Raw genomic sequence first — 13,438 nt, 5'->3', positions numbered from 1 at the left:
CAAATATTTGATTCTGGGCCTGGTACACAAGTCCACTGTTGGTATACGATACACACACCATCAGCAAAGTCACTGACCCTGACTTCTGTCTCCTATTCAGTTGGTTGTTGGACAAGCATGAGAGAGTGATTGAGTTAAAGAAGTATTCAGGTATATCATTGCATGTCAGGTTAAAGTGAGAGGCAAGCCCCAAGTTATGCAGGTCTCAGATGTTTACCACTTTGGTGAAAATCAATGAGCACGGGCATGGTGCTGACAAACCTAGAAACATAAGGTGGTGAACTGGGATTTGAACCCACAATCATAGGTTTCTGGTGTACCCAAGGGACACTTCACCGGATTTTGATTTCAGTGCACGATTTTTATTGGACTATGCATAGACTCGTTAGTCCAGCCAAAATGAAACTCCATAATACCAGCCTAGTTCAGCAAGGGTGGAAACTGGACTTTTATAGTCAGTTAACTCACTTGCCTTGGGAAGATGGTGAAACCTAGGAGCACGGGTATGGTGCTGATAGAAACATAACTGGGATGAACTGGGAATCGAACCCACAGTCATAGGTTCCTGGCATGCCCAAAAGACGCATCTCTGCACAGCGAATTGCGGTACCTTAGACGACTGGGCCGACTGGGCCACCCGTGCACACCCTCCCCCGAGTCCCAGAAGGGATATATGATATGTATGAAGGTTGAGATAGAAGTATCTGAGTGTCTAGTCTTACGCCGCTTTTAGCAACATTCCAGCAATAGCACGGTGGGGGACACCAGGATTTGGCTTCACACATCGTACCCATGTGGGCAATCGAACCACAGTCTTCGGGTGGAGAGTGAACGGTGAAACCACAAGGCTACCCGACCGCCCCAAACTCACCTGGAAGTTGGTGTCCTTCAGGCCAGGTTTCTTGGTGAGTGTTCTCACAAACACTTGTGTCTGTATCTCCTCCTTGCTCATTCCCTTCACGTTCTGAAACACAAGAAAGGGTGGCTTAACATGGGGAAGTCCTCAGCCTGGGCTAACAAAGAAAAAGATCAATCTTTTTGTAAATGCTGCACTCAACAGTATTCCATGTATGATGACAGCATGTAAATGATGAAGTATGCACCTGAAAAAGAAGTGATTGATATCATGAGCAACATCCCACACGGTCAGGGTACGATGACCAGTGATCAACTCAGTCCCCGAGTCTGACCACCTCATCCCTTAACCTCGAACGACAAGAAACTATTTATCATGGAGTATGGTTGAGCAGCCAGGTGATAGAAATGAGGAGAAACCTGCGCCATGAATGGAGAGCGGAGTTGTCTTTCCCGGTGGTCACCCATCACCAATCTAATCGTCCAAAAACAATGAGTGAGTGAGTGAGTTTATTGTCACGTAGAACACTCGTTCAAACCATGCAGCTCAAGTGTGAAGAAAGAGATGCAGGTCTTAGACACAGTCTGTGACTTAAGCCACTAGTCTAAAGCCTCAGTCTAGTAAATATTCTTCAGGTCTAGTAAGATTAGCTGATACTAGTCCACAAACTAACACTAAAATCTACTGAAAATAATGCTACATTACAATTTCAGCCCAGAAGACTCAAGTTTTTTTGGCATGTTTGCCACTTTGGTTGTTTGGTTGTTTGTTAGCAATATTCTAGCTATATGACGGCGGTCTGTAAATAATCGATAATGGACCAGACAATCCTGTGTTTGACTTCATGAGCATCGATCCACACATTTGGGAAATGATGACATGCATCAACCAAGTCAGCGAGTCTGACCACCTGATCCCATTAATGGCCTCTTACAGCAAGCATGGTCACCTTTTACGGCAAGCACAGGTTGCTGAAGACCTATTCTATCCCGGATCTTCATGGAGCAAGGCAAATCTAAATTCAAACCCAAGATAATAGGGTCCAGGCAACCCCAAATAAGTAGCTCTGCAAGATACAATGCAGTGCATCAGAGAGAGTGAGTGAGTGAGAGTTTTTACACTGCTTTTAGCAATATTCCAGCAATATCACGGCAGGGGACACCAGAAATGGGCTTCACACATTGTACCCATGTGGGGAATCGAACCTGGACCTTCAGTGTGACGAGTGAACGCTTTAAGCACTAGGCTACCCCACTTCTCCCTGTGCATCAGAAGACTTGGACACACATGAGACAAATAAATATCAACTGTTACCTGTGAGAACGTCTCCATGGCAGCCAGCCTGAGTTTCCAGTTGGAGTTGGACAGTCCTGATATAACATCAGCTGGCAGAGCCGCTGCAGCCTTCTCCTCTACAACTTCGTCCTGGAACATCAGAGCCATCACATAACATCAGCCATGTGATCTTTGTTTAAATGTATGTTTTCTTGTGGTCAAACACTTGTCAATCTTTTAAACTGTAAATGAGCCAGAATTGGGTTAAGAATTCAAAAACGATCATGAAATGGTCCTTTATAGTGTTTCCTGCAGAATCACTGCTCACATTGATGTGGTTTTTCGGCCAGTGAAAGAGAAATGAAAATACTCACTGCAAGGATAGATTCTGTTGGTTCCTCCTTCGCTGCCCCGCCTTTCTTTCCCTTGCCTTTGTCCCCACCCACTTTTTTCTTCCCCGGGGGCTGCAACATAACAATCAGGTCAGTCAGCACCTTCAACCACTATTCCACAGCCCAGGTAGGACATGTTCTGTCCGACAATATCATTCACTACCCATTCGTGAAAGTACCAACAGCAGAAAGAAAGTATTGTGAAACAGACTGTTAGAAATGAACAGTCACCAGTAAGAGGTGTTTAACTATTTGCAGATGGATATTTGATAGATCAGTTAAAAACATGTTTTGCTTCAAAACACGTATGTTACTAAACATACTGATTTACACATATCTGAACCGAATACAGAAACATAACTTACTCCTCCTTTGGCAGCGGGCTTGGCCTGAAATGGTGAAAACAGTCTTATACATCAACAGACAAGGTGAGATACAAGAATGTGCAACAACCCCCTCTGTACTACAGCATTTCCTTGTCCTAAACCCTTTAAAACCGAGGCTGGCTGGTGTAATATGTCCATGTGGTCGAAAGTAAACTTTAATCTAGTTACAGTGTGAGTCCCAAAGTTTGACTCAATCCTTCAACCCCTTGGATTTGTCGACTATGCTAAGTCAGGCTATTGTTTTTGTCAATGGATGTGGGGACTGACAACAAATATGTCTTCAGGACATCCAGTCAGTCCAGTGAACATCATATCCTCAGATAATAGGTTTTCGGACATAATACGTTTAGGTAGCAATGATTATCGCAATTTCTTGCGCTATAACAAGGGATGCGACATCATTCAGGTCATAGTGATAGCTGGAAGCACTTCTGCGAGCGGCTGCATAACATGCTTCGTCTAAAACTTCCAAATTTAAGTACCTTTTTTTAAAATATGTTAAAAAGACGTACAGTGGAATCGGTTCTCAGATTGTCTGACATACCTTATATATAAATGTCCGTGCAAAAGGACACTACATTCATGACAAAGTAAAGTCACACTTGCATGCAAAATGCATCTTTCCTTGTCCTGACAAACAAATAACTGTCACACTTCCAATGAGGGATGCTTACAGGCAGCAACACTAGGTTAGTGAATAGGGGGCGAGGTGAAATGAGGTTTAATGTCGCGTTTAAGATTATTGCACTTGCATAGCGACATGCATGAACGTGTGTGGCTGCTTGTACTGGTCTGGAAAATGCTGATTTATAGTGCTAGCCCACTGATATACCATGCCACAGTTTAACAGGAACACCCCACTCAGACACAGTATACTGACTCCCAGCCGACCAGTCCTTGTTTTAACCCAGTAATGCCGAACACCAGGCAGGGTAACAATAGGTACCATCCTTTTTTTATCGTCTTCTGGTATGAGAAGGCCTGGGATCGAAATCCATGACCTTTCATTTTTTCGGGCAGATGCTCAATCTACTGGACCATGGAGGCGGTCCAGGTTAGTGAATAGTATTGTTACAATTTATGACTTTAAAATCTGTTCAAAAACCCATAAACACATTCAAAAACTTCACTACCGATTCATGCATACTACTTTTATGTAAAACTGTATAAGGCAATTGTATCAATACTTGTCAACACATAACACATTAATCAATATCTGTGTTTGACCATGCATTCTGAAAGATGCAAGTTTTAGTCCTATGTTTATTGAGTGGGATATAAACACACGACCACATACCCCTGAATTAGAGTCTGCAGCCTGGAAAGAAATACAGACAAGTCACACTTACAGGGAGAGACACGCCCACTAGTTGGTTAGTCTGGTTGTTTTAGGCCAACATCTTTTACATAAACCACTGGTCCATAATGACCAATAGTGTCAACCCACGACTTACATTAAGGAAAAGAAATATCACCCAGTAAACTAAACACTGTACAGATAAGTGAATGAAACTGATGGAGTGAGTATGTGAGTGAGTGAGTATGGTTTTACGCCGCTTTTAGCAATATTCCAGCAATATCACGGTAAAGGACACCAGAAATGGGCTTCACACATTGTACCCATGTGGGGAATCGAACCCGGGTCTTCGGTGTGACGAGCGAACGCTTTAACCGCTAGGCTACCCGAAGCCCCCTTACAGATAAGTGAATGAGACTGATGGAGTGAGTGAGTGAGTATGGTTTTACGCCGCTTTTAGCAATATTCCAGCAACTTCACAGCGGGGGACACCAGAAATGGGCTTCACACATTGTACCCATGTCGGGAATCGAACCGGGGTCTTCAGCGTGACGAGCGAACGCTTAAACCACCAGGCGACCGAGCCGCCCCGAGACTGATGGAAATGACAAAATGTTATACATTCGAAAACTGAGTGAGCAGGAGATTGAGTGACTGGTGCTATGTTGCAGTCACAAATATACTGCTCAAAAGAAGATAAAGAGCACCTGTTTCTTTCATCATGTTCATATGACAAAAGCATATGACAAAATGACTCAGCAATATTCCAGCTATATGATGGCGGTCTCAAATAATCGAGTCTGGGACAGACAATCCAGTGATTGACATCATGAACATCGATCCACGCAATTGGGATACTATGACATGACACACATGGGATACAGGGACCTAGATTACCCCTGAATCCACATGAGACAGACTAAAATAGGGTACTGGAGGGTACCTTGGACACGCAAGAAAACTATGATTGTGAGTTCGAATCCCGCTCCGCCCGTTAAATTTCTAGGTTTGTCAGCACCATACCCTTGTTTGTCGGTGTCACCAAAGTGGTACACGTTAGACACCTTCCTCCCGTATCAAGCTGAGATGCATGATAAAACTCAAATACAGTTCAGGCACTAACTTCATGCCCCTGTCTTAATACTTTTATAAACCTCCAATGATGTCATCCTATTGTCCTTCCAGTCGGGTTAAATCTCAATAAACAGAGATGTTTAATGTCCGCGGGATTTTATAGGATACTCCAGGCTCATTTGCTATATAATGTGTTATAATATACCAGGGATATTATTAATACAATTTCCAATCTGATTGTAACATTTAATGACATGTAAAATCAAATGACAAATGTTTTTCTTGTTTTCCTGAGGATCGAACATGCAACCTTTGTATCTGTAAGCCCAGTGAGTGTACCACTAGACTACAGAGGCGCTGATAAACCGCAATGCTTTTTAGAATGTCATTTTCAAGAACCATGAGCTCATGAGTGACAGAAATTCTGCCAAATGTTGGTGAAAAAAGAGATGGAGCTGGAGACGTCACTTCCAAAACAAAATTGGTGGCATATATTACAATAATATAATGGAGATATCATACAGTGGAGTCCCAACGGTGGAAAGACGAGCACGGATTACTCGGATTAATACTGGCTGATCAAGAAACAGTTGGACAACATGAAGAATAATGTTACATATCCTAACAGCAACTGATGTATCCTTATTGAACTTACCCGTGCTGTTGGTTTGGCTGGAGGTCGGGTAACAGGCTTGGGCTCATTTTTCTTGGGGGCAGGAGCGGCAGCTGCTCCACCTCCACCCTGCCTGGGCTCCCCCCGGGCATTTAGCAACACAGCATTTTGACAGCACTCTTGGATCTGGAGATAGAGACGAGAAATTTTATAGTAAACAATTTTCCACACTTGAAATTACCATTATTCTTTATCCTGTTTATGTTGAAACTTTATGTTTATGAACAGGTGTTCAGTTTGTTTCTTCATCAAGGGATAAAGATTTCACAACTTATACCGAGCCTGTGTGTTTGTACTGGAGGATATAACCTTACATTGCACATGGACTAATATATAGAACTCTAGCCGAGACCCAATTCATCCCTTGGTAGATAAATAGAGAGTAATATATCTCAAATGGTTTCAGAATTCCTAATAAATGTGACTGAAACCAAGACGAAACTATCTCATGATTTTTTGTTTGTTTGTAGTTTAACGCCGCATTCAGCAATATTTCAGCTATATGACGGCAGTCTGTAATTAATCAAGTATGGACAAGACAATCCAGTGATTGACATCATGAGCATGGATCCACGCAATTGGTATATGATGACATGCATCAGCGAGCCTGACCACCGAGAGTTAGTCGCCTCTTACGACAAGCATAGACGCCTTATACAGCAAGCATGGGTTGCTGAAGACCTATTCTACCCCGGATCTTCACGGGTCAACTCTCTTATGAACTATTCTTCATTTGCAAGCTATAGTAAATGTCAAGAATCAGTAATACCTAACACTTGAATAAAGTCAACTTGAGATTCTAACTGCCACCGTTTTGCAGTCACAATAAAAACATCCAACATACAGTAATTTGAACACAAGGTACCGTAAACCTATATGTCAACAAGCGCACATAAGGGTAAAGAAATAAATAATAGTCTTGGTTCTCAGGCACTGCCCACATCAAAGTCCGCTGCACGTTTCATTTTTCTTTTCTTTTTTAAAACCAAAAAAATCCTTACATTTTCCACATGTTGGACACACGACCCCGGCAGTGAAATGCTACAATACTTAAAAACATTTGGATCCAGTGTAGCTTGCAGTTACATAGAGGGTATCACGCGAGTGTGTTTGGGGATGGTAAATATCCTGCATTGGAATAAACATTGTATTTAGCGAGCCTTGGCGAGCTAAATACATAGCGTTTATTCCTAATACAGGATATTTCCCATCCGCAAACACACAAGCGTGATACCCTCTTTACCATATAATGTCATTCTTTAATTCTGTTCTTCAAAATCGCTTTCCCTCTCTCATAAATAGTACCGAAACATTGCGAGTTTTCCTGGAATGCGTGCATTAATATTTAATACGTCACAGGGTAAGTGATGTGTGAATCGGACAGTGACAGTAGCCAATATAGTTCCAACTGAAATCTGTTTCTTATACAGTGGCAAAGCAACATATACGTAAAACAACAATTGTTTTTAATTGCCTTTCGCGGCAATCCATCGGTCTGTCCACAAAGACTAACTGTCCTTTGTCTAATGATATGGCTACTGATCCCGCTTGGCTAAATTGTTTCTCCAAAGTTGCCAAAACTTATAAAATGCCTTCGCTACGTCACAGTTAGACACTCATTTTCAGTATATTAGACTGTTCTTTTGATAATGATAGCAATTATCTCTGTAGTTTATCCAGATTCCCGATGATTAATTCTGACTTGATTGCCGAATGACAAGGGCGATGCTATGTTTGTTTATAAACAGGGAAAGTAGTCCCTACTTGACCTTTGATATTTGCATCTCTATCTGCATATGACCCCAACGGATATTATTTTTATCCGTTGGCTTTAATCCTGCCAAGAAACTTACCCATTATATGATAATTACCTTTACATGCGCATCTAGTGTTATGGTCATACTGTATTCCAGTTTTTAACTCATCAAGGAATACATTTATGTAGGGAGGCCCTTTCCTAGGTTCATTGTACACAACTGTTTATTTGGTTACATACTAGTTTGAACAACAAAAAAAACCCAAAAAACACCGACCGCCATTGCCTGAGAAGCAATTCTTATATTTTTTTAAGCCTAAACAGTTTTATTCTTATTTAGTCTTCAAACAAGATGTAATTTGTTTTCCTTATCCATGTTCACAAACACCATGATAACCATCCCAGGTGTAGGTGTTACAATGGATTCAATAAATACTCAACATCAAGACTACACAGTTTGGTACAAACTACATTCCTCCATCACCCATAAATACAGATGATGCCATGCAGTGAAGTAGCGACTTGTGTTCTTACAAAGATCCTGAAATTGGGTTTAACGCCGCTTTTAACAGTATTCCAGTTACATCGCGGCGTGTCAGCTTAATGTGGGAGGAAAACCCGAAGTGATGCAGGTCTGAGACGTTTACCACTTCGGTGAAACCCACGAGCACGGGTATGGTGCTGACAAACCTAGAAACATAATCGGGGCGAACCGGGATTCGAACCCACAATCATAGGTTTCTGGTGTGTCCAAGGGACGCAACTCTGCATAGAGAATCGCGGCGCCTTAGACGACTGGGCCACCTGTGCGCCCTTATCAAACAAGGAGGACAAACGAACAAGACTCCGCTGGCATTGCCTGACACAGAAGCAATGTGTACTGCAAGGCTATGGATGGCACATGTTGTCAAGCAAGAAACACCGTTTGTAAGCTGAGTAATTGGTTTCCTCCCACTGGCTCCAGCCCTTTTCTTGATTCAATGGTTAACTACACTGCAGATGTGTTTATGGGAGGAGTATAGTGGAGACAAACCCATGAAGCATGATGGTGACAAACAATGGGAATTCTACGCATGAAAGAAAGATTCTCACCTTCTGCATCTTCAGGGTGTCTACATCATTGAGGAAAGGAGCGATGTTCTTCTCCGAGACGACCCTCATGGCTGTCCCTAGAGCCTGGAAGGATGCTTCCCTCACGTCAGGGGTTGTGTCATTGATACTCTGAAACAGTCAGCCGGAAACACTCAACTTCCTGTGCTGCTTCAACACTAGGGGTGAAACGATACATCGGTACACCAGTGAATCGTGAGTTTTCAGGTTACAATATGATACACAATAAGTTTTTATCTGTATCTATGGCGATAGACTTGCTGAAATAAATAACTTACTACTCATTTGGTGACCCCTGACGTTTTTGTAGCAAAATGTGTTGTAATTAGCGTTCCATGTTCAGTACTTAAAATAGCCACTACGAACATGTGTCTTCAGCTAGCCTTTATTTTGGACCCTGCTCTGAAATATCTATAGTTAAGAAGTTTCCATGGGGTTCTCACTATACGCAACTGAAAGCTTCCCCTGTCCAGGATAAGCTGGGCATGGGGGTACGGAGGTAACGGGCGATAACTGGATCAGTGGCCAATCTTTAACGAGGATATCTGCTGGTAGGATTTTGTAATTGGTGCGAATCTCTCATGAATAGGAATGACGAAATATAAAGCAATCTACAGCTCATTTGAAGTAATCTGGAGCACAAATTGGAATTACAAATTTCCCAATTCATTTTATCTGTTACTAACTATTGTCATCTATTTGTAAAAGTTACTTGTATTTAAATTTGAGAACCCCCACCCCCCCCCCCCACAAAGAAAACCCCAACAATTCCGCAATTAACTGTCAAGAACACTTCGTTTGGATCCCTGGATAAATCCCTGATACCACAAAAAAGGAATTAACAAATTGATGTATGAATAGAGAATCTCACCCAAGTGTCTTTTGATATCAAATATATCAACATGAGTCAATAAAAGTTTAAAACCCTGAGGCTCACCACAAGGTTTACAACAGCCCCGAGGTGCCCTGAGGTGCTCACCTTCAAGAGACTAGAGCAGTAGCCCTTCAACAGTTTCTTCGGCAGGGTGGCCACTGTACTCTTGGCAAAACATCTTGCAAGGAACTGAGCTGTCTCGGCTCGGATAGAGGGGTTCTTGTTTTCCAGGGCTGTCACACAGTCCTCCATTATTTGATCCAGTGAGGTCTGCCGAGCCACAACTCAAACATTTCATACACAAGGTTTCTACAGCGGAAACACCTTAAACCATGATGCCAAATATAGATCAAGATCAAAATCATGAAAATTATTTTGGTTAAGATATCTAAAAAAATAAGAATAACCACAGTGTTAATGTCAAAAGAAAACATGGAGCTTTGGACAAGGGTCTCTTGAGTTTTCGGGAGCTTGGGTCAAGAAACCGATACAGCTCTGATCATTGAGCTCTGGTTAAGGAGGGTTTTTTTAGATCAAGGAGCTCTGGGTTTTTAAGAAGCTGGGGTCAAGGTGCTCTTGTCTCAGGAAATATGGTATGCTCTGATAATGTCACTGTTTTACTGGAGGAGCTTCAATCCAGAGGCTCTGGTTTTTTAAGAAGCTAGTGTCAAGGTGCTCCCATCTCAGGAAATATGGTACTAGAGCTCCAGATAAAATACGCATCAGAAATACGCAGTAAAATAAAATCCAAGCGTATCAAATACGCAATGAACATTACAGATACGCTAAATAAATAAAACTTGTGCATATCATCAAAATGTTGTGAAGTAACCCTGCGTATTCGATTAGCAAATCAGCAACTTATTTTGAAATTATAAACGGGCATTCCGTCAATCTTGCCAAACTCCACGATGACAGTTTCATCATGATCATTTGCCATCACACTTTCTTGTGGAAGTATCGTGGTATTTTTGAGTCCTATAAAGCTCTCGAACCCACACGACTCCAGTTTGCAGGAACTAGATGAATAGTGTTTTTAAATATTTTATACCCACGTGTAAAAACTAGTGGGTAACAGAAATTTGAATACCCAGATAGAATTACTGATACCCAATGATTTTAAAATGCATGGGTAAAATACCCCCAACACCAAAAGCTTATCCAGAGCTCTGGTACACCGATAAAGTCACAGCTGGATCAAGGTGTCCTCACTAAAGGATCAGTTAGCTTGAGTTCACCAGGCATCACTCACCCCTACAAAGGAAGCATCGATCGCCTCGCGGAGGGAGGTCACCACTGCTACTTTCTTTTCTTTGAACTTCTCAATGATTGCTGACACACACTGAAACAGGCACCAACAGACTACAGATTGTACAAGTAGAAAAAACACATCGGAAATAATACTACAGATTGCCCCTGACATGTGGGTATCTACCCAGGGAGCAGTCTCACTAAAATCAGATCTTTTACTCCAGTCTGCATGAAGACCTGACTGACCCTCCACAGGTCACTCCACGTTAACCCGAGACAACTCTTACCGCCCATTCAAAGTTAAAGATGAATGGGTTTTTGAGTGATTTGGGTCTAAAAAACAAAACACACCAAACACAAATGCCCTTTCAATAGAACAACATTTTGGTTGCAGATACCACGGCGCTCAGTGAGTGAGTATGGTTTTACACCGCTTTCAGCAATATTCCAACATCATGGCTGGGGACACCAGAAATGGGCTTCACCCAGAGAGGTATGGAATCAGACGAAAAGATTTGAGTTTAATAAGATTGGCCTAGGAGTCCCAATGATTTTTGTTTGTTTGTTTGTAGTTTAACGCTGCATTCAGCAATATTCCATCTATATGACGGCAGTCTGTAAACAATCGAGTATGGACCAGACAATCCAGTGATTGGCGTCATGAGCATGGATCCACGCAATTGGGATACGATGACATGCAGCAACCAAGTCAGCGAGCCTGACCACCCGATTGTTAGTCGCCTCTTACGACAAGCATAGTCCCCTTTTACCGTAAGCATGGGTTGCTGAAGACCTATTCTACCCCAGAATCTTCACGGGTCAACTCACCTGATGAGCGTATGGCTGGAACTTCTTCCTCAGGCCTTTGGCTATGCCTGTGAGACACTTGCCGGCGAGGGCAACCAGCATCACATTGGTGTCCTTGGATATAACCTGTCAGAGATATGTAACCACCAGTTTAACACCTGTAGATGCAATATGCAACCAATTCAATGGCGGTTCTCAAATTCCACTCTATTCACCAAATCCTGCAATGAATAGTATCTTCCTACACCAAACCCAGCATTAGAAATTGGCACTAGTCCTGTTGTCCTTGCCGAACTAACTAATAGTTAAGGTATCGTAATGACGATTAGAAATTTGTTATTTTTAAGAGTTTTGCTATACATATCATCATTATAAGGACAAGCGGACTAAAGATGTTAGTTTCTACCGCTAGAGCCTCTGTGACAAAACAGAATAAGATAATTACATTAGTAAACTAAATTTCACCAAGTTCTGCAGAATATGGACTTTCTATTCAGATAAACATGGACTGAATTATACCACGACTCCAAATGTCTTGACACCGACTAATGGAATACGACTCCAATACATCAAGGTGTTTAGTCAGCAATATTACAGATTTGTATGGCCTGTAAATAATCAGATCTGAGGCGTATTCAGTTGGGCGAGCGACCGCGCAAGAGTACAGTGAGGCAATATCGCGCCTTTCTGAACGGGAGGCGCGTACTCGCTCTCGCGTCACAGCATCCAAAATGGCGTCGCTGGGGATCAAAACAGCCCTGTTCACAAGTGTCATAGGTTTACACATTTAATTTCATCACAAGTTTGATGGGTTCATACTTTCATGTTTATGATAACAAAGTGTTTATTTTTATTATTAGTTACATGTCCCTGTGCTGAACCAGACAATCCAGAAATCGACATGAGCATCGGTCTGTGCAATGGGGATACGATGACATGCATCACCCAAGTCAGCGAGTCTTATCACTCGATCCTTATGGCAAACATATGGGTTGCGGAAGACCTATTGTCTTCCCTGATCATCATGGGTCAATATATTGAAAATGCAAAAATAACTTTTTGATGGTAGATCTAGTCTAAAATAATATTCTTTTGACATCGGTTCCATTCTCGTCAAAGGCAAACATTTGTTCAATGTGCGACGGCATCTTGAATTACAAGGCGAACTACCTCTCGGGCTCCAGCGCGTGTCATGTGGTTAGCCGTGTTCAACAGCGCCCGCCCTCCTGAACACGCCTCAGGAATAGGTCAATTCCACGTTGACGGGTATATGACATACAATCAACGAGTAATAACTCATCCTTATTACCTGTCTCATACAAGCATGTAGTACATCGGCAGACCAATTCTGCCCCAGAATCCTGTATAGAGAAGTATGAAGTAGAATTTACGTACCTTCAGAAGGGCTCGGATAACATTACCGAAGTCCCCGTTTTCAATCTTGGGGGAGTCTGTCAGTTTTTGGAGGGCATCTAGGGCCTCCTTCCTCTCCTGCCATTTCTTGGCCTCCTACGAGAAACACACAACCTTGCTTAGACCATGGCATGGTTCATACAAAACTTGAGTCACCAAGTCAAAGTCTTTTTCAAAGCAATGATCCCACTTTTCACTTTCAAAGTAAGTTCTGCTAACACTTCAGATAAGACTTTGCTTCTGAAGTATATGATACATCAGGATCATATACGTT

General features: G+C 42.2%; 1 protein-coding gene across 1 annotated transcript in view; it reads right to left on the bottom strand.

The window, feature by feature from the left end:
* LOC139462191 (cytoskeleton-associated protein 5-like) overlaps positions 1-13,438 on the bottom strand; it is a 52,821-nt gene that overhangs the window by 27,545 nt on the left and 11,838 nt on the right. Inside the window, exons 9-18 of the mRNA XM_071243761.1 lie at positions 13,147-13,260; positions 11,773-11,877; positions 10,946-11,035; positions 9,799-9,963; positions 8,802-8,930; positions 5,936-6,079; positions 2,889-2,912; positions 2,506-2,595; positions 2,171-2,281; positions 872-964 (exon numbers count right to left, since the gene is read on the bottom strand). Coding sequence (XP_071099862.1) covers positions 872-964; positions 2,171-2,281; positions 2,506-2,595; positions 2,889-2,912; positions 5,936-6,079; positions 8,802-8,930; positions 9,799-9,963; positions 10,946-11,035; positions 11,773-11,877; positions 13,147-13,260 — 1,065 coding nt within the window. The remainder of the gene's footprint in view (positions 1-871; positions 965-2,170; positions 2,282-2,505; positions 2,596-2,888; positions 2,913-5,935; positions 6,080-8,801; positions 8,931-9,798; positions 9,964-10,945; positions 11,036-11,772; positions 11,878-13,146; positions 13,261-13,438) is intronic.

Source organism: Haliotis cracherodii, unplaced genomic scaffold (assembly GCF_022045235.1).
Source record: "Haliotis cracherodii isolate W230 unplaced genomic scaffold, xgHalCrac1.p SCAF_15, whole genome shotgun sequence".
Lineage (NCBI taxonomy): Eukaryota > Metazoa > Mollusca > Gastropoda > Lepetellida > Haliotidae > Haliotis > Haliotis cracherodii.
The sequence above is the reverse complement of the archived record's forward strand: the minus strand, read 5'-3'. Positions and strand labels throughout refer to the sequence as shown.